Here is a 22,082-nt window from a genome sequence, read left to right as displayed (position 1 = left end):
GTAGCAAGACTTCTTTATTCTTGTTCTCCAATCCCCTTGCAATAAAAGCCAATATGACATTTGTCTTCCTAATTGCTTGCTGCACCTACATGCTAACTTTCTGCATTCCTTATATGAGCACACCCTTGAACATGAACACTTATTCTGCTTTCTATTCTTATGGGCGGCACAGTAGTACAGTGGTTAGCATGGTTTCTTCATAGCGCCAGGGACCCGGGTTCAATTCCTAGCTTGGGTCACTGTCTTCGGTTTCCTCCCACAAGTCCCAAAAGACGTGCTTATTAGGTGAATTGGACATTCTGAATTCTCCCTCTGTGTACCCGAACAGGCACTGGAGTGTGGCGACTAGGGGATTTTCACAGTAACTTCATTGCAGTGTTAATGTAAGCCTACTTGTGACACTAATAAAAGATTATAGACTATGGTCAAAGTGAATAACTGAGTATTTGTATAAATTATACTCCATCATGTTGCCCACTCACTTAGATCTCTCTGCAGGTTCACCATGTCCTCCCCTCAGCTTACCTTCTCACCTGGTTTGGAAAAGCAGCAAACTTAGATATATTATTCTGTCTTTCCATCCAAGTTATTAATACAGATTGTTAATAGCTGAGGCCTCAGCACTGACCCTTGCAACGCTCCACTATTCACTGCCTGCCAACGTTAAAAAAAATCCTGTTTATGTCCTGTAATTTAAAGAAATACACTTCCAATTTTGATATACATCCAAATTTCAACTCAACTTCTATTACAAATAATTGATACGTACAGTGAACAAAAGTGGGCCCAGAACTGTACCTTGAAGGGCATTATTACCCACTTCCAATCACGATGAAAAAGCTGTGCCATGTTTCTCCCTTCTGACACATTTTTAATTGGGTTTGTTATCCTCCTCCTAATTTCATACCCATTAATCTTCTAATCTACCAGGTAATACCTTGTCAAAGGCGTTCCTGAAGTTCACATGCATTATATTTCCTCCATCTACCAAGCATGGATAACTATTTGAATGAGTAAAACAAGCCACAGATTAAACTAATTAAAAGACAAATTTAAAACGGATATTCATCATCTAATCCTTACCCTCCCTTGCACTCGGCTGAAGGCCTCAGGAATCTGCTGCATTGCACATTTCTCACCCACACCACGTTGGAAGGTCAAGCAAGAAAGATGCGGCCGCATTTCAGATGAAGTATCTAGAAGCAGAATGGCAATCTTACTGCGATTGCCACTCCATAGAAGATTTGGGCTAATAATGTTACAGGTCGACGACCTGTTGCCAGATGATAACTCTGTTTCTCTCTCTCTCCAGAGATGCTGTCACACCTGCTGAGTATTTCAAGCATATTGTGTTTTTTTGGTTCAAATTACCATCATCAGCAGTATTTTGCTGTTATATCAGGATTCTATTGATTGGCCTAAACTTTGATGAGAGTTCAACCATGAGACATCGACCACTAGCCTCTCAAAGAAAAATGTTAAAATTACATGAAACTCAACCTGAAACTTCTTTTTCCTTTCTTGTGGTCTCTTTCTCTTCCTCAGCCACTAGGTTGCATCGTCTCCTCCTGGTTGACAGAGTAGGTAAGCTGCATCAAAGCAGCTCTTAATGTTCCCTAACCAACAGGAAGGGATACATAAAACCTCTGGTTTATTGGCCACTGGTTTTCCCTTCTTTCTGAGAAAGCACCCAGTCTCTCACCTCTCCTTGGAGTCACATCGGATTTATTTTTGTTTAATATACCCAATTGACAAATCACTAAGTATCAGTCTTCACTTGAATAAACATATCCATGCAACACTTACCTCTTGTGAAACCATTCCAGGCACCATTATTTTCAAGATCTGCCAAATCCTTCCAAAGAAAACACCATCCACAACTGCTTTCTCTTTTTTCCCTTCTTTCTGAAAAATTGCAGGGAGGGGTAACTTTTTTATTCCCAAGCAACCACGTTAAGTAAATATATAATTTAAATTAATAACTAAAATTGTGATATATTTTCATGATATACTCACTTCATTCTGAAGAGAAACTTTCCCATCATTCTTACTGTAATGAAAGATTTAACAATGAAGGTGTTACACAGAAAACTTTAATTATGAATAAATTATGTAAACCAAAGAAGGAACTGATTTATCTTCTATATCATTATTATTATTCCCATGTATTCAAAATGAATGAATTCCCACAGTCATTCAGTTCAAAGAGCAGTAATATGGCCCCTTCTTTCCTTTGGTTTTCATCCTTCCCATTAAGATACACACTTCCAAAGTATTAGTAAAAAGCAATGTCAAGCGAGAGGTGGTCCAGCCCGCCTGCCCAGTCTCTGCCCTACCAGCCCTACTCTGCCTCCTAACCTCTGTTGTTCCTTTCTCCCTTTCCCATCTTGCTCCTATTTCACTCTGTATCCTCCCTGGTCCCCCATTCCCGACACTTCCTTCAACCTCATCCCCTTCCTCTACCCGTCTCCTCCACTTCTGCTTGCCTACCCCTTGTTACTACTGCTATTTTGCGTTCACTTTCCTCACTTCTTCTAACCTTCCCCTTCTCGCTTTGTCTCTTCCCTCACACCTGCATTCACTGCCGACTTTCCACATTAGCTCCCAAATGCTCCTTACCCCTTTACGCCTCCATAATATCACCATAATTTCCTTCCCATTCCTTCTCAACTTGTTTTGCACCAACCCCTTTCCTCAACTTAAACTCTTTCATCCACTTTCCCCTCATCCACTGCTCTTTAATCTCCTATTTCCTGCCCATTCCTTTGTCCCTTTCCTTTTTCTGCCCCATACTCTCTCCATCTCATTATTATTCCCCACTTCCAACCTCTGCTATTCCATTCCCTATGACTAACTACAAAGCCAGTTTTCCAGCAACAACCGGAGCTATAAATAACTTATAGTTACATAAGTACTTTAAACTATTTTTGTCTTTCTATGTTAGCAAAGTTGGAGGACATGGGAGGGATGTGCTAAACACAGAAATGGTGATTGGCAGCCTGTAGATTTGAGCCATCATCGGCAGATGGTTAGTCAGACGTACAGCATAGGGAATGAGGTAGGCAACAATCATTAAATGCCATTAAGTTTCAACTGGTCCAATGACAAAAGCAATCTCCACACGGAGTTTCCATGAGGATGAGTAGACCTCGAAAGAGCAAAGCACTAGATATTTCAATTATCTTCATGTTTTAAAAAAACTAAGGCCTGGACTTCCAATTGCGGCTATGTTGAGCTAAGTCGCACGTTCGGCATCCCCCGCCAGAAACTGACTTTTGGGCTCTTTTTAGGGGCCCCAGTGACATCTGTTCGACAGTTTCCAGTGTGGGAAGGTGACAGTACGATTTCCCTGGCGCTGTATGGATTGGACCAGGAGTGGAGCAGTGAAAAAAGTGATTTTGGTGCAGTGAAAAGTGCGAGGGAGGAAAACCAAGATGGCGGTGGGTGGAGACCAGGCAGCGTGGGCGGAGACCAGGCAGCGTGGGCGCAGTGGTCGCAAGAGCAGCAGGAGTTTCTTAAACGCTGCTTCGTGGAATTGAAAGCAGAGCTGCTGGAGCCGATGAAGGCTTCGATCGACAAGCTGGTCGAGACCCAGAAGCACCAAGGGGCGGCGATCCGGGAGGTGCGGCAGAAGGCCTCTGAGAATGAGGACGAGATATTGGGCCTGGCGGTGAAGGTAGAGGCGCTGCACAAGAAATGGCAGGAGATGCTACAGGACATGGAGAATCGGTCGAGGATGAAGAACCTGCGGATTCTGGGTCTCCCGGAGGGAGTGGAGGGGTCGGATGCTGGAGCATACGTGGTCACGATGCTGAACACGTTGATGGGCGCGGGTGCCTTCCCTGGAGCTGGATGGGGCCCACCGAGTCCTGGCGGGGAGGCCCAAGTCTAACGAGCTGTCGAGGGCGGTATTGGTGCGGTTCCACCGCTTGGTGGACAAGGAGCGTGTCTTAAGATGGGCGAAAAAGGAGCGGAGCAGCAGGTGGGAGAATGCAGAGGTCTGTATATACCAGGACTGGAGCGCGGAGATGGCCAAGAAGAGGGCCGGGTACAATCGGGCTAAGGCGGTTCTGCATCGGAAGGGGGTGAAATTTGGGATGCTGCAGCCGGCACGACTGTGGGTCACGTTGAAGGACCGGCAGCATTACTTTGAAATGTCGGAGGAGGCGTGGACCTTTATCCAGGCCGAAAAGTTGGACACGGACTGAGGGTCGGTTGTGAGGGGATGTCGCGGGGGGGGGGGGGGGGTTACTGTGCTTTGGGGGATGTTCTGTTCTGTACTGTTTCCTTGGGTGCTGGGTGGGGTAGGGTGAAATGGTTCGAAGTGGGGGTTTTGTGAGAGTGTGGGCGTCGGTGGTTGGAAAGACGGGCCCCGTTGGGAGGGGGGGGGGGGGAGATGGGAGGCCCAAGGTAGGGGAGCTGGGATTAGTCCGCAAAAGGGAGCTGCGGAAGAGAGGGCGGGGCCGGTTTGATGGAAAGCGCAGGGTTTTCCCCGCGTTAGGGAAGGAAGGGGGCCGGGCCGGGGGGGGGCGGTGTTGGAGAGGAGCGCCCGCTGATGGACAGGAGGGGGGGAGAAAAGACTACCACACTGGGGGGTCGATGGAGTGCCGGGAGTGGCCGGGGTCAGCTGACTAACGGGAGTGGGGAGTGTTATGGGGGGAGCAACGCAGCTAGGGGGGGAACTAGTCCGGGGGGGGGGGGGGGGGGGGGGGGGGGGGGGGGGCTGGGTTGCCGCTGCATTGGCCAAAGGGGAGCTGGAACTCGGAGCGAGAGTCGGAGCGGGGGTCTGCCGCTGGGGGGAAATGGAAAGGGCGGGAGGCGCAGGCACGTGGCTGGCCTAGAAAAAGGGATGGCTAATCGGGGGAGGGTGGGGGGGCCTGATCCGGCTGATAACTTGGAATGTGAGAGGCCTGAACAGGCAGGTGAAGAGGGCCCGTGTATTCGTGCACCTGAAGGGACTGAAGGCAGATGTGGTTATGCTCCAGGAGACGCATTTGAGGGTGGCAGATCAGGTTAGGCTGAGAAAGGGGTGGGTAGGGCAGGTTTTCCACTCGGGGTTGGACGCAAAGAATCGAGGGGTGGCGATTTTGGTGGGGAAGCGGGTGTCGTTTGAGGCACTGAACATCGTGGCAGACAATGGAGGTAGGTATGTGATGGTGAGTGGTAAGCTGCAGGGGGTGTGGGTGGTATTAGTGAATGCATATGCCCCGAATTGGGACAATGCCTGATTTATGCGGCGCATGTTGGCCGGATTCCAGACCTGGAGGCTGGGAGCTTGATAATGGGGGGGAACTTTAACACTGTACTGGATCCAGCATTGGACCGCTCCAGGTCCAGGATGGGTAAGAGGCCGGCAGCGGCCAAGGTGCTGAGGGGGTTTATGGACCAGATGGGAGGAGTGGACCCATGGAGGTTTGTCAGGCCGGGGGCCAGGGAATTTTCTTTTTTTTCCCACGTCCATAAAGCCTACTCCCGGATAGACTTCTTCATTATGAGCAGGGCACTAATCCCGAGGGTGGAGGACACGGAGTATTCGGCCATAGCCATCTCAGACCATGCCCCTGATTTGGGTGGAGCTGGAGCTAGGGGAGGAGAGGGACCAGGGCCTGCTGTGACGCCTGTATGTGGGCTTGCTGGCAGATGAGGAGGTGAGCGGGCGGATCCAGGGGTGCATTGAAAGCTATTTAGAGGCTAACGATACTGGGGAGGTGCAGGTGGGGATGGTCTAGGAAGCGCTGAAGGCGGTGATTAGGGGAGAGCTAATCTCCACTAGGGCTTACAAGGAGAGGAAGGAGAGGAGAGAGAGGGAGAGATTGGTGGGGGAGATTTTACGGGTGGATAGGAGGTATGCAGGGGTCCCCGAGGAGGGACTACTCAAGGAGCGACGAAGCCTCCAGGCCGAGTTCGACCTGTTGACCACCAAGAAGGCAGAGGTGCAGTGGAGGAAAGCGCAAGGGGCGGTGTATGAGTACGGGGAGAAGGCTAGCCGGATGTTGGCACACCAGCTTCGGAAGCGAGAGGCAGCGAGGGAGATTGGGGGAGTTAGGGATAAAAGTGGGAACATGGTGCGGAGTGTGGTGGGAATAAATGGGGTAGTTAGAGACTTTTATGAAGGGCTGTATAGGTCTGAGCCCCCGACGGAGATGGGGGGGGGAGATGCATCGATTTTTGGATCGGCTGAGGTTCCCGAGGGTGGAGGGGGAGCAGGTGGCTGGGCTTGGGGCACCGAGGGGCTGGGGAGTATGCAGGCGGAGAAGGCACCGGGGCCAGATGGGTTCCCGGTGGAATTTTACAGGAAGTATGTGGACCTGTTGGGCCCTCTACTAGTGACTAGTGAGGACTTTCAATGAAGCGAGGGGAGGGGGGGGGGGGGGGGGGGGGCTCTACCCCCAACGATGTCCAGGGCGCTGATCTCGCTGATCTTGAAGCGGGACAAGGACCCTTTACAGTGTGGGTCGCATAGGCCAATCTCGCTCCTCAACGTGGACGCGAAGGTGTTGGCTACCAGAATTGAGGACTGTGTCCCGGGGGTGATTCACGAGGACTAAACGGGTTTTCTGAAGGGAAGGCAGCTGAATACCAATGTGCAGATGCTCCTTAATGTAATCATGATGCCTGCAGTGGAGGGGGAAGCGGAGATAGTGGCATCGATGGACGCGGGGAAGGCCTTCGATAGGGTGGAGTGGGGGTACCTTTGGAAAGCGTCGAGGAGGTTTGGGTTCATTAAGTTGGGTTAGGCTACTTTACGAAGCCCCGGTAGCGAGTGTGGCCACGCATCGGAGGAGGTCGGAATACTTTCGGCTGTACCAGGGGACGAGGCAGGGGTGCCCCCATCCCCCTTGCTATTTGCATTGGCAGTTGAGCCTTTGGCTATGGCTTTGAAGGAGTCCAGGAACTGGAGAGGGCTGGTCCGGGGGGGGGGGGGGGAGAGAGAGGAGATGCCGGATGTGATGCGGATCCTCAGGGAGTTTGGGGACTTTTCCGGGTACAAGCTCAACGTGGGGAAGAGTGAGCTCTTCGTGGTACACCCAGGGGACCAGGGAAGGGGGATAGACGAGCTTCCATTGAAGAGGGCGGAAAGGAGTTTTTGGTACCTGGGGATCCAGGTGGTCAAGAGCTCCGGGTACATAAGCTCAACTTGACGCGACTGGTGGAGCAGATGGAGGAGGAGTTTAAAAGGTGGGATATGCTGCCACTCTCCCTGGCGGGTAGGGTGCAGTCGGTGAAAATGACGGTGCTCCCGAAGTTCCTTTTTGTATTCCAGTGCCTCCCCATCCTGATCCCCAAGGACTTTTTTTAAGCGGGTCAGCAGGAGCATCATGGGAATCATGTGGGCGAAAAAGACCCCGAGGGTGAGAAGGGTGTTTCTGGAAAGGAGTAGGGACAGAGGAGGGTTAGCGTTGCCTAATCTGTGTGGGTACTACCGGGGAGAATGGATGGAGGATTCCTGAGCTGGTACAGGGCGGGAATTAGAAGGGGGCCTGTTTATAGATGGGACGTTTGCGAGCCTTGGGGAGCTGGAGGAAAGATTTGGGCTTCCCCCCGGAAATGCCTTCAGGTACATGCAGGTAAGGGCGTTTGTAAGACGGCAGGTGAGGGAGTTCCCGCTGCTTCCAGCACATAGGATCCAGGATAGGGTGCTCTCGGGGGTGGGGGTTGGATAAGGCAAGGTCTCAGCGATCTACCAGGAGATGCAGGAGGAGGAGGAGACCTCGGTGGAGGAGTTAAAGGGTAAATGGGAGGAGGAGCTTGGGGAGGAGATAGACTAGGGTACGTGGGCGGATGCGCTGGGTAGGGTTAATTCTTCCTCCTCTTGCGCCAGGCTTAGCCTGATACAATTCATCTTCACAGAGCGCATATGACAGGGGCGAGGCTGAGCAGGTTCTTTGGGGTGGAAGACAGGTGTGTGAGGTGATCGGGGAGCCCAGCAAATCACGCCCATATGTTCTGGGCATGCCCGCCGCTGGATGGGTTCTGGAGGGGCGTTGCGAGGACGGTGTCTAAGGTGGTGAACACCCGGGTTAAGCCGAGCTGGGGATTAGCACTATTTGGGGTATCGGACGAGCTGGGGGTGCAGGAGGCGAAAGAGGCCGGTATTCTGGCCTTTGCGTCCCTGGTAGCCCAGCGGAGGATTCTGCTACAGTGGAAAGATGCGAGGCCCCCAAGCGTGGAAGCCTGGATCAGCGACATGGCGGGATTCATTAAATTGGAGGGGGTAAAATTTGCCTTGAGAGGGTCTGTGCAAGGGTTCTTTAGGCGGTGGCAACCGTTCCTAGACTTTCTAGCGGAGCGTTAGGAGGTGGTCAGCAGCAGCAGTAACCCGGGGGGTTGGGGGGGGGGGGGGGTGTACTGTGTGTTTACTACGGTGTTTAATATTGCTTAATGGGGGGGTTGTATATTGGGAGAATTCGTGATGTAGTTGTAATATGTTTATTTATGTGTTCTTTGTTTTTCTTTTTTCTGTAAGGGGGGGGGGGGTTTGTTGAAAATATGTAAACATTTGAATAAAAATATATATTTTTTAAACTACGGCCTAATGAGTTAATAAATATGAACTTAAACAACTAAACCTAGTGGTAGTGCCACTTTAAGAAACCAACGGGAACATTGCAGCTTGTAAGAGCAGCATCAGTTTTGGAGAACTAAGGTTAAAGTATCCAAAGTATAGAGTACAGAACAAATGCATGCAGGTGTGAGGGAAAAATGTAACTAAATTGCAACAGCACGTTGCCAAACAAAAGGTGCTGACTTTCAACAACACGATTTTGTGAATTACTGCATATGGGTGGGTTCTCTCTGCCTGTTTTATGTTAGATCTGAATCAGCATTTTGTATGCTTCCTTCTGTTTTTCCACCCCTCTCTACATCTTCAATGGAGTATATGGCTTCAGTGTGTAGTAGTATTTCTGAAAATTTAATATTCCTTCATCTAGGCAAGATAAAATATTTACATTTCTTTTCCCCAAATACATAGAATTTTAACTTTAAGGAGTAACATAGCAAAGAAATGAAAATCTGGAACGTTTTTGCACTCAAAAGCCACTTACTTTCGCCTAAAATACTGTGACTTTATCAGAAGTCAACATATTTTATTCATTCATGTTAGAGACAAGGCCTCAGAGTAGCTACCAGTATTTAAATTGTAAAGCGCCTGTCTTGTCTGATCTTCCTGACTCAGGCCGGGTGAGACTGAAGAAGCAAAGATGCTCCAACAACATAGTGCAAAAGGACAGGAGCAAAGGAGGACAGGCCCCCTTTTATGCCATCATCTGCCGTACAGCAGGTGAGATTAAACGTTCCAGTGAAAGGGAAAAGGTAAGTTTCCACGGTAAGTGAATGAGATGCTCAGACATCGGCAGGGGGAGGTGGGCGAATCCGGACACCGCGGAAGATACACCGTGTAAGGCTCAGTCCGGATTCCGGCTCTTCTTCCTTTTAAAACTTTCAGAGTAGCTTAAGTTTCTCAGAGTGGCAACCTCTGGCAGATTGCCACTCTCGACGCACATACCCACACTGGAATTCTAAAGTTCCTGTCTCACCCAACTTTCCTCACTCAGGCCAACTGAAACAGGATGCCACCGGCTGCATCGGCATGGAGTAACTGGGGCACAGAGAGGTAGGGGGTGGGGGGGTTTCAGACCGGGTTGCACCAGGGGTTTGGGGGGGGGGCTGCCCCAAGCGAGGCTGGGTCTGTGTTTTTTAAATCATTACCCTAGAGTTAGAAGTGATTTTTCTCTAACTCTTTCAGAGTAACTATCAAGGTAAAATTGGCAAAGACATCCAAAGTTAGTGATTTAAATTGATTCTGTTGGATGATTCCCAGCCCAGCACAATTGCCCAGAGGTAATTTGCCGGGTAAACCCTCACGTGGGAACTTGCTCGAGGGATTCCCCAAAGCATCACTGGGGTACCCCCTAAATGCGATGCTGGGGAACCAGGAGGTTATGGGCCACAAACAAATACAGAAAACAATCAAAAAGGCTAATGGAATACTAGCCTTTATATCTAGAGGATTGGAGTATAAAGGCAAAGTTATGCTGCAGCTATACAAAAACCTGGTTAGACCCCACTTGGAGTACTGCGAGCAGTTCTAGGCACCCACCACACCACAGGATGGATAATTTGGCATTGGAGGGAGTGCAACCCCTGGACTCAACCGGGGTCAAGTTATGAGCAGAGATTACACAAATTAGACCTGTTTTCGCTAGAATTTAGACGGTTACGGGGCGATATGACCAAAGTATTCAAGATATTAACATGGAATGACAGGGTAAAGATAAATTATTTCCACTAGGGGGCATAGTCTAAAAGTTAGGGCTAGACCGTTGAAAGGGTGGTTCAAAGCAAAGATATGGGCCAAAGGCAGGTATATGGAGTTCGGCCACAGATCAGCCATGATCGCATTGAATGGCGGGACAGGCTTGAGGGGCTGAATGGCCTACTGCTCCTCCTATATTCCGGAGTGTGAAAATGGCAGAATCAGTTAAATAATTACATTCAGAAAATACTGGACAACCTCAGCAGGTCTGACAGCATCTGTGGAGGGAAAAGGGAGCTAACGTTTTGAGTCTGGATGACTCTTTGTCAATGCTTTGTCAAATAATCAAGTTAAATATACATATATTATTTTACAGCATTTTTTCAGATGAGGCGGGCTGTTTAGCAGGCATATTGATTTAACCAGACCAGTTTTGTACCAATGTGTATTCAAAAAATGTAAATCGCTGGTTCTGATTTTCTTTTGAAAACAAAACTCCACTGCACAAAAGTGGATTGCAAAATGTCGAAAATGAGCCAGAAATTGACTATCTATATACAGCTTACAAAATTCTGTAACATTTGGAACACAGTGTTGCTGAACTCCAAATAGCAAGTGTTTCATTAAACTAAACACAAAAAAATGCTAATCTTTGTTAGAAAGATACTTTCATTCCACAAATGTACACTCTTGACAAATCATAGGGGACAAAATTATTTTTGACCTATTATATTTTTTTCCCTTTAGAGTTTTGGTTTTCCGGTTATATCAATCCCAAACACCAGAAAAACCATACCTTTATTTTATTTATTTTCTTTTCATGTACATAATGATCTGTTGAGCTACTCGCAGAAAAATATTTTTCACTGTACCTCGGTACACGTGACAATAAACCAATCGAATCCTTTAGAAGTTCATCCATAGAATCATAGAATTTACAGGGCAGAAGGAGGCCATTCGGCCCACCGGGTCTGCACCAGCCCTTGGAAAGAGCACCTTAGCTAAGCCCACGCCTCCACCCTGTCCCTGTAACCCAGTGACCCCACTCAACCTTTATGGGCACAAAGGGGCAATTTAGCATGGCCAAGGAAACTGGAGCACCCGGAGGAAACCCACGCAGACACAGGGAGAAAGTGCAAACTCCACAGGCAGTCACCTGGGGCCAGTATTGAACCCTGGTCCCTGGCGCTGAGGCAGCACTGCTAACCACTGTGCCACCGTGCCGCCCACTCAAAATTACTGCTTGGAACATGACTTTTATTTGTTCAACCCATATTATAAAACTTAATCAGTAACAACATTTCATTGCTCCTGATACTTTTGGCTGCCCTTTCATTAAACGTGGGGATTTGCAAAGTCATACTGTCACAGGCAGGTCAGAATTCCAGCCTTGTACTGCATGGAATATGATCAATTACGTAAGCATGGCTTTTCAGCAGACTTAAAAACAACATGGCATTTAGCCATTGACCTATAATTGGTGGATGTTACAAGTCTGGTGATGCAAATTATGAAACTTTATCAGCTAAAGAGAATTCTAAAGGATTTTATAAAGTGTAAAGGGGTTATCAAAGTAATAGTGGGGCCAATTAAGACCAAAAAGAAAATAATCTTGTGGAGGGAGAAGAGTTGGCTGAATGACTAGTCGCATCGCTACAGAAGAGGATGTTGCCAATGTGATCTGAGGCAGCCAACAGAAGAGTACAATTAGCAGATCTGGCCACAATCTTTCAAACGTCCTTGTTGCAGGAGGACTGGAGGGTAGAAAAAGGTACACCATTGCTCAAAACAAAAGAGCATGGATAATCCTTGGTAGTCAACTTAATGTCGAGAGAGGTATAAAGGGGTGTTGCCCAGGGACCACTGATATTTGTTCTTGGGTATACAAGGCATAATTTTCAAAGTTTGCAGGTGACACTAACTTGGAAATGGAGAAATAGTGAGAAAGACATGTCACGAGGCTAAGCCCCTTCATTTCTGAAAATCTGACTTTTGAAACATCCAGCCACTGCAAATTTTTCAATTTGAAATGAGACAGATCAAACTACTTAAAAATGCAAGGACATCTGCCAAGGTCAGAGTGGAAAACAAATATATCACCCTCAGGGAATGCAGAGCCATTTCCTATAATTCAAAGATGCATCGAAACTCATAACTGTCTAAAAGACATTAAAATGCAAAGTGCTGGATATTGAAACAATAGCTGCCAAAACCACTTTGAAATACACAATGGGTGAAGCGTTTCAGGCTAGGCTGCAGCCAATGCAGAGAGACCCCGTAAGAAAGCTTCTGGCAGGCCGAAAGCTACTGCTCACTTCCTCTTTTGAAAGAGGTGAAAGCACCGGAGAGGAGATTTACCAGAATGTTGCCTGAGCTGGAGAGTGATAAAGAGAGATTGGATAGACTGGGGTTTATGAGGGGCAAAGATTGAGTAGACAGGAAGAAACTCACTGATTGAAAAGGTGCTAGAGGCAGAGACCCTCATAACATTTAAGAAGTATTTAGATGCGCAGATGCACACAAGGCTGTGGGCCAAGTGCTGGAAAATGTGATTAGACTGGCGCAGGCGGGATGGGTCGAAGGGTCTTTTCTGTGCTGTAGACCTCTATGACTCTGTAATCCCTGGTTCGGAAGATAACTCACTAGAAATCTATCAGTGAATCGAGATCTTGTAATAGTTGCTCCATCATCTATATCTGACTGTACCCACAAAACCAGCTAATCCAAATTGGCCAATGTTAAAATACATCTCCGGGGCAAAGGACACTTAACTGTACATTCTTTTAACCGTTTCTTATTGGACTCTAACTTCTCTTATTTCTGGTACCTGTGTGTAAGTGACCTCACATTTTTATCATTCTTTACATTGGTTTAGTGGTTAATAAAATTGCTCTTGCTTTGCATCAAGAAAACCTTGTTTGATTGGCTGCTTAGTACTCACAGCTTAAATATTTAAATACATTCTGATGCGGGAAAGGCATTTCCTCGCAAAAAGGAAAAATAAAACCTTTGTTGCAACCAATTGAGGAGGTCGAATACAGAGGAGCCAGTTCATCCATTCGCACCTGGCCATAACGCATAGTAGGAAACATCAGTAGGGCATAGAGATTGGTGAAATTGCATTCAATGTCATCCGCGTTGCCAAATGTGAAAGAATGTATGGTTTTCTTTGGGAGGGGGAACTACAACGAGAACTAAATGGTACACTTTTAAGGGATTAAGGTAGCAGAACAAATTGATAAAGTTGTAAAAAAAAGAATACGGGATCATTAACTTCATAAATAGTGGCTTAGATTACAAAAGCATGAAAGCTTATGCTAAGCCTTTAAAAAAATCACTGGTTCAGCCCCAGTCGGAGTACTGTGTTCAATTCTGCGCTCTTACTTCAGCAAATATGTCAAGGTCTTGGAGAAAGTTATGGGGGGGGGGGGGGGGGATCTATATGAGTGAGATTAGGAATGATGTACTTCAGTTAGATGGAAAGACTAGAGACTCCAGAATTGTTCATCTCAGAGCAGAGAAGGTTAAGAGGAGATTTAACAGACGCGTTTAAAATTAAGAGGGAAAAACTGTGTCCCCTGACAGGAGGGTCAAAAACTGGAGGGCAGAGATTTGAAATTGTTGGCAAAGGAACCAGTGGAGGGTTAAAGAGATTATTTGTTGAGCAGCAAATTACAATGATCTGTAATAATAATCTTTATTGTCACAAGTAGGCTTACATTAACACTGCAATGAAGTTACTGTGAAAAGCCCCTAGTCGCCATATTCCGGCACCTGTTCGGGTACACAGAGGGAGAATTCAGAATGTCCAAATGACCTAACAGCACGTCTTTGGGGACTTGTGGGAGGAAACTGGAAATCCACGCAGACACAGGGAGAACGTGCAGACTCCACACAGACAGTGACCCAAACCGGGAATCAAACTTGGGATCCTGGAGCTGTGAAGCAACAGTGCTAACCACTGTGCTACCGTGTCACTCATATGCTGCCTGAAAGGCTGCTTGAAGCAGACTCAAGGGTAATGGACAAAAGAGAATTTGGATATATAGGAAAGGAAAAAAATACAAGAACTGTGGTGAAAGATCAGGGATTTGGGATTAATGCAATAGCTTTTCCAATCAGTAAAATGGCCCGAATGGTCTCATTCTACACTGTATGATTTGATAAAATCCCCAAAAAGATCTTTATTATAAAATCTCAATTGAGTTCACAATAAAACTTTAAAGATGCATAATTCTGCATGTGCATTTATTCTGATGGTAGTTTTGTGACAATTCAGTATGTTTACATTTTTACCACCACAGGCAACTCCTGCAGCAATCTTCAATACAAGTGAGGAGGCTCTGGGGGACAGAAAGCTAATGAAAGACTACAAGGGTTGGAGGGTAATGATAAAGTAGGGTAAATGTGGGACTGGATGTGAGTGACAGAGTGGATTGCTGGATGAATTGCTGATTATGAAGCTAGAGGTTTGGATTGGGAGCTGGTTAGTTCAATGGTGTGTGGGTCAGATTATTGTCAACACTACAGAGTTTAATCCCTGTTGTGGCTGCAGTAGACTCAGGACCTGTCTCTGTACTCTGCTCATAGTCAAAACATAGAACATAACAGCGCAGTACAGGCCCTTCGGCCCTCGATGTTGCGCCGACCTGTGAAACCACTCTAAAGCCCATCTACGCTATTCCCTTATCGTCCATATGTCTATCCAATGACCATTTGAATGCCCTTAGTGTTGGCGAGTCCACTACTGTTGCAGGCAGGACATTCCACACCCTTACTACTCTCTGAGTAAAGAACCTACCTCTGACATCTGTCCTATATCTATCTCCCCTCAATTTAAAGCTATGTCCCCTCGTGCTAGACATCACCATCCGAGGAAAAAGGCCCTCACTGTCCACCCTATCCAATCCTCTAATCATCTTGTATGCCTCAATTAAGTCACCTCTTAACCTTCTTCTCTCTAACGAAAACAGCCTCAAGTCCCTCAGCCTTTCCTCATAAGATCTTCCCTCCATACCAGGCAACATCCTGGTAAATCTCCTCTGCACCCTTTCCAATGCTTCCACATCCTTCCTATAATGCGGCGACCAGAATTGCACGCAATACTCCAAATGCGGCCGCACCAGAGTTTTGTACAGCTGCAACATGACCTCATGGCTCCGAAACTCAATCCCTCTACCAATAAAAGCTAACACACCGTACGCCTTCTTAACAACCCTCTCAACCTGGGTGGCAACTTACAGGGATCTATGTACATGGACACTGAGATCTCTCTGCTCATCCACACTGCCAAGAATCTTACCATTAGCCCAGTACTCTGCCTTCCTGTTATTCCTTCCAAAATGAATCACCTCTCACTTTTCTGCATTAAACTCCATTTGCCACCTCTCAGCCCAGCGCTGCAGCTTATCTATGTCCCTCTGTAACTTGTAACATCCTTCCGCACTGTCCACAACTCCACCGACTTTAGACTCATCTGCAAATTTACTCACCCATCCTTCTACAGGTCATTTATAAAAATGACAAACAGCAGTGGCCCCAAAACAGATCCGTGTGGTACACCACTAGTAACTGGACTCCAGTCTGAACATTTCCCATCAACCACCACCCTTTGTCTTCTTCCAGCTGGCCAATTTATGATCCAAACTGCTAAATCACCCTGAATCCCATGCCTCCGTATTTTCTGCAGTAGCCTACCGTGGGGAACCTTATCAAACGCTTTACTGAAATCCATATACACCACATCAACTGCTTTACCCTCATCCACCTGTTTGGTCACCTTCTCAAAGAACTCTATAAGGTTTGTGAGGCACGACCTACCCTTCACAAAACCGTGTTGACTATCTCTAATCAAATTATTCCTTTCCAGATGATTATACATCCCATCTCTTGTAAACCTTTCCAAGATTTTGCCCACAACAGAAGTAAGGCTCACTGGTCTATAGTTACCGGGGTTGTCTCTACTCCCCTTCTTGAACAAGGGGACAACATTTGCTATCCTCCAGTATTCTGGCACTATTCCTGTGGACAAAGATGACTTAAAGATCAAAGCCAAAGGCTCAGCAATCTCATCCCTAGCTTCCCAGAGAATCCTAGGATAAATCCCATCCGGCCCAGGGGACTTATCTATTTTCATACTTTCCAGAATTGCTAACACCTCCTCCTTATGAACCTCAAGCCCTTCTAGTCTAGTAGCCTGAATCTCAGTATTCTCCTCAACAACATTATCTTTTTCCTGTGTGAATACTGATGAAAAATATTCATTTAGCACCTCTCCTATCTCCTCGGACTCCAAGAACAACTTTCCACTACTGTCCTTGACTGGCCCTACTCTTACCCTAGTCATTCATTTATTCCTGACATATCTATAGAAAGCTTTAGGGTTATCCTTGATCTTACCTGCCAAAGAATTTTCATGTCCCCTCCTGGCTCTTCTTAGCTCTCTCTTTAGGTCCTTTCTAGCTAACTTGTAACTCTCGAGCGCCCTAACTGAACCTTCATGTCTCATCTTTACATAAGCCTCCTTCTTCCTCTTGACAAGTATTTCGACTGCTTTAGTAAACCACGGTTCCCTTGCTCGACCACTTCCTCCATGCCTGACAGGTACATACTTATCAAGGACACGCAGTAGCTGTTCCTTGAACAAGCTCCACATTTCCATTGTGCACATTCCCGGCAGTTTTCCTCTCCATCCGATGCATCCTAAGACGTGCCTCATCGCATCATAATTGCCTTTCCCCCAGATATAACTCTTGCCCTGCGGTATATACCTATCCCTTTCCATCACTAAAGTAAACGTAATCGAATTGTGGTCACTATCACCAAAGTGCTCACCTACCTCCAAATCGAACACCTGTTCTGGTTCATTACCCAGTACCAAATCCAATATGGCCTCGCCTTTCATTGGCCTATCTACATACTGTGTCAGGAAACCCTCCTGCACACATTGGACAAAAACAGACCCATCTAAAGTGCTCGAACTTTAGCGTTTCCAGTCAATATTTGGAAAGTTAAAGTCCCCCATAACAACTATCCTGTTGCTTTCGCTCCTATCCAGAATCAACTTTGCAATCCTTTCCTCTACATCTCTGGAACTTTTCGGAGGCCTATAGAAAACCCCTAACAGGGTGACCTCTCCTTTCCTGTTTCTAACCTCAGCCCATACTACCTCAGTAGACGAGTCCTCATCAAACGTCCTTTCTGCCACCGTAATACTGTTCTTGACTAACAATGCCAGCCCTCCCCCTCCCTTTACCACCTTCCCTGAGCTTACTGAAATATCTAAACCCCGGCACCTGCAACAACCATTCCTGTCCCTGCTCTATCCATGTCTCCAAAATGGCCACAACATCGAAGTCCCAGGTACCAACCCATGCCGCAAGTTCACCCACCTTATTCCGGATGCTCCTGGCATTGAAGAAGGCACACTTTAAACCACCTTCCTGCCTGCCGGTACACTCCTGCCTGCCGGTACACTCCTGCAACTTTGAAACCTTACTCATGACCTCACTACTCTCAACCTCCTGTATACTGGAGCTACAATTCAGGTTCCCAAGCCCCTGCTGAACTAGCTTAAACCCTCCCGAAGAGCATTAGCAAATTTCCCCCCCAGGATATTGGTACCCCTCTGGTCCAGGTGTAGACCATCCCATTTGTAGAGGTCCCACTGACCCCAGAATGAGCCCCAATTATCCAGAAATCTGAAACCCTCCCTCCTGCACCATCCCTGTAGCCACGTGTTCAACTCCTCTCTCTCCCTATTCCTCGTCTCGCTATCAAGTGGCACGGGTAACAACCCAGAGATAATAACTCTGTTTGTCCTAGATCTAAGTTTCCACCCTAGCTCCCTGAATTCCTGCCTTACATCCCTATCCCTTTTCCTACCTATGTCGTTGGTACCTATGTGGACCACGACTTGGGGCTGTTCCCCCTCCCCCTTAAGGATCCCGAAAACACGATCCGAGACATCACGCACCCTGGCACCTGGGAGGCAACACACCAACCGCGAGTCTCTCTCGTTCCCACAGAATCTCCTATCTATCCCCCTGACTATGAACAACACTTTGATGTGGTTTGGCCAAGGATCTGCCTTCGGGCAGAGAGGCGAAGGTGATTAAGATTGTGGCAAGTAGACAATTAGAGAATATCAAGTTAAGAAATGCTATCAACATAAATGGAGGTTTTGACAACGGTGAGGATAATTTAGAAGGCTAGTGATATTGTAAAGGTGGAAGCAAGTGTGTTTGGAAATGGAGGGAAATTTAAATGTGAGTGAGAAATAACTAAAGTCTCATCTCAATCATTTATTCTATGCTTACTGGTACTCACAATACATCCAATTACACAGGCAGATGAAGATATTTTCATCTTCCAAACTACCTGACCGTATTAATTTATAATTTGCTGACAGAATAACACTTGAGGATTGGGCAAGTCGCGAGCAGCCACTTAGGCCAATTAAAAAGCCGACCAAGACCATTCTCCATAAGAGCCACAACCAAGCAATAGAGACTGCCTACCAGCAGATCAAGAATGGGGAGGGGACGTGGGGCAGGAAAGGCTAACACCCCATCCTCACCCCTGTACCCACCATAGCCTTTGGAACACAGCTGCCGTCCAGTGAGGAGTTGGCAATGCACAATGGCAGCCTTTTAAAAATCTTCAGCAGACGTCTCCAGCTTAAGGCAACCTCACCCTCGCCTACCTATATTGGAGATGCCCACCTGTATCAGCGAGATTGGCAATCTCTCAGTGCTGGAAGGCATCCTATGAATCCTACGGATTCGGGAGCACACCTTCTGCCCGCTATCCTCAACTGGATGGCAATTGTGCATCCTGAGTCACTATTTGGCAACTCACCAAAGCGTCTTGAAAAGCACTTTCGCAACTCACAATCTAGAAGGGCAAGGGCACCAGATTCATGAAAACAGCACCACCTACAAGTTCCCTTTCAAGTCATTCACCATCCTGACTTGAAATATATCTCGCCGTTCCTTCACTCGGTCAAAATCCTGGAACTCAGATTTTTACAGCACTTTGGGTGTACCTACATCACATGGACTGCAACTGTTCAAGAAGGCAGATCCCCACCACCATCTCAAGGGCAATTATGGACAGACACTAAATGTTGCCCTAGCCAGTATCACCCACAATCCATGAACAATTAAACAAATGTGACCTGCTCATTAAAAATCATGTTGTGTGTCAGGTGCCAACACTATGCAGCATCAAGGCCCAGAAATTCACCCAACATCATGGTCCCAACCCCAGAACAAATATTCAGCCAATAATCATAATAGGCAGCACGGTAGCATTGTGGATAGCACAATTGCTTCACAGCTCCAGGGTCCCAGGTTCGATTCCGGCTTGGGTCACTGTCTGTGCGGAGTCTGCACATCCTCCCCGTGTGCGCGTGGGTTTCCTTCGGGTGCTCCGGTTTCCTCCCACAGTCCAAAGATGTGCAGGTTAGGTGGATTGGCCATGATAAATTGCCCTTAGTGTCCAAAATTGCCCTTAGTGTTGGGTGGGGTTACTGGGTTATGGGGATCGGGTGGAGGTGTTGACCTTGGGTAGGGTGCTCTTTCCAAGGCCCGGTGCAGTCTCGATGGGCCGAATGGCCTCCTCCTGCACTGTAAAATCTATGTATGCTAATTATTGCAGAGTTATCGAGCAATAACCAAGAGTGGAGGGTCAGCAAACAACACTATTCTCTGACCTACATTAAAATTGACCTGTGAAGTTGGGTATTTGAATCTACAAAGTTTAATTGTATTAAAAGGCAGCAAATTTGAAGTAACCATGAACAAACTATCACAGATGGCAGTTTTCTCAATTCAGAGTCCACTCCCAAGGGTGGATGAATTAAAACAATGCTGCTTCAAGATAATTTTCGACAGGACCTGAAGCAATCGCTTATTAAAACCGCTCAATCCTAAAAAGCAAAGCGAGCCTCACAAGGAAGATGTCGGTATTATAATTAAGCTCGAACGCCCTCTCCCTCCCCCCAGCACTGCACTGTCAGGTCGCTCAGCTGCTGTCACCATCTTCCTCCCACATCAGAGTGACTAGGCCGGCTTATCCCCGGCCTCCATTGGCGTCGGCTGCGGCCCGTCAGCCGGCCTTTCAGCCGGCCAGTGGCACACATCGCGCGGCCCCTTCTTACCTGTGCGGCGCATTTTTGCCTCGTCTCCTGCTCAGTGCGTACAGCACGAAGACGGCGGCTGCTCCGATCGCCGAATGCTTGACCGTCACCAGCTTGCTGAAAGCCGCCATGGTTCGAGCCGGGACAACAGCGCGAGCGCTACCGGCACACGCACGCGTCACTCCAGCTGTCAATCAGCAGCTGCAGCCGCCTGCACCCACTCCCAGCCACCAATGCAAGTCAGTGGCCTTAAAATCACCTGGAGGACTTCTCCCTGTCCCTGGATTATTCCCTTTAATCTTAACCTCTGCATTCGTTAATCTGGGCATCCCTTCTGAGCACTGGATGCATTCTTAAGTTTGCATTTGCATTAAAACTCCGCGTTTATGATTTTGAGTGCACTTCACAGGGTGGGTACCAAGAGCATGTTTCCTCTTGTAGGGGTGGGGGGGTGGTGGCTAGACTAGCACTGTGGGGGACACTGATTAAGGATAAAGGACGGGTAGCTGGACACACATCCCCGTCTGCATCAATGGCTCTGAAGTGGAGATGGTCGATAGCTTTCAGCTCCTGGGGGTCACCATCACCCTGTCCAGGTCCACTCACGATGCAACAGTCAAGGAAGCCCAACAACGCCTCTACTTCCTGTGGAAGCTAAAGAAATTTGGCATGTCTGCATCGACTCTCACAAACATCTACAGATGTGCTATAGAGAGCATCCTATCTAGCTGCATCACAGCTTGGTATGGCAACTGCTCGGCCCAAGATCGCAAGAAACTGCAGAGTGTGGTGAACTCAGCCCAACGTATCACATAAGCTTGCCCCCCCCCCCCCACATTGATCCTGCTGCCTCAGGAAGACAGACAGCATTATCAGAGACCCCTCCCACCCAGGCATTGCCTTCTTCCACACCCTTCCATCAGGCAGAAGGTACAGAAGTCTAAAGACCCACACATCCAGATATAAGAATAGCTTCTTCCCCACAGCTACAAGACTCCTCAACGAGTCCCCCTCGGACTGATCTGTTCCCTGTATGAACACTATTCACGATGCCCTATGCTGCTCTTGCTCATGTATTTGCTTTGTTTGGCCCCTTGTTCCGCATCGTAACCAATCACTGTTTGTCAATGTACCCTTTGTCAATGTTCTCTGTTGATTATTCTTTTTGTCTACTAGGTATGTACTGTGTACGTTCCCTCGGCCGGAGAAAAATACTTTTCACTGTATTTCAGTACATGTGACAATAAATCAGATCAAACCAAATCAGATAAGGAGAACTTTTTTCCTCTCCGAGAAGGTTGTTGTTATATGAAATTCTCTACCCAAGAAAGTCATGGAGGCAGGGTCATTGGATTTATTCAAGACTTTTGATAAGCGAGGGGGTCAACAAACAGAAAAGTGGAATTGAGACCGCAGCCAGACCAGTTTATTGAATGATGGAGCAGATTTGAAGGGCCGAATGGCCTGCTCCTGCTCCAAAGTCCTATGTTCCTGTCCACAGAGATATCTCCCAACAATGCTGGAAAACCCTCTATTTGTGCTTCGGATTTATTTTTCAGTTTGCCTGTGCCCGAGGGAATGTTATGCTGATATCTGGCATTGATTGTGCATTCAAGGCCCCTAATTTGTTGGGAAATAAATAACAGTGAAGTAGGGTTCTCTTTCATGAGAGGACAGATGTCT

At 47.4% G+C, this 22,082-nt stretch overlaps 1 protein-coding gene across 1 annotated transcript in view; it reads right to left on the bottom strand.

Annotated features, from left to right (window-relative positions):
- Positions 1-20,597, bottom strand: part of abcd3a (ATP-binding cassette, sub-family D (ALD), member 3a) — a 119,045-nt gene extending 98,448 nt beyond the window's left edge. Inside the window, exons 1-3 of the mRNA XM_072510541.1 lie at positions 20,421-20,597; positions 2,017-2,050; positions 1,807-1,905 (exon numbers count right to left, since the gene is read on the bottom strand). Of these exons, the coding sequence (XP_072366642.1) occupies positions 1,807-1,905; positions 2,017-2,050; positions 20,421-20,530 (243 nt within the window). The 5' untranslated portion in view covers positions 20,531-20,597. The remainder of the gene's footprint in view (positions 1-1,806; positions 1,906-2,016; positions 2,051-20,420) is intronic.
- Positions 20,598-22,082: the final 1,485 nt, after the last annotated feature.

This window comes from Scyliorhinus torazame, chromosome 7 (assembly GCF_047496885.1).
Source record: "Scyliorhinus torazame isolate Kashiwa2021f chromosome 7, sScyTor2.1, whole genome shotgun sequence".
Classification (NCBI taxonomy): domain Eukaryota; kingdom Metazoa; phylum Chordata; class Chondrichthyes; order Carcharhiniformes; family Scyliorhinidae; genus Scyliorhinus; species Scyliorhinus torazame.
This window is presented reverse-complemented; position numbering and strand designations above follow the sequence as displayed.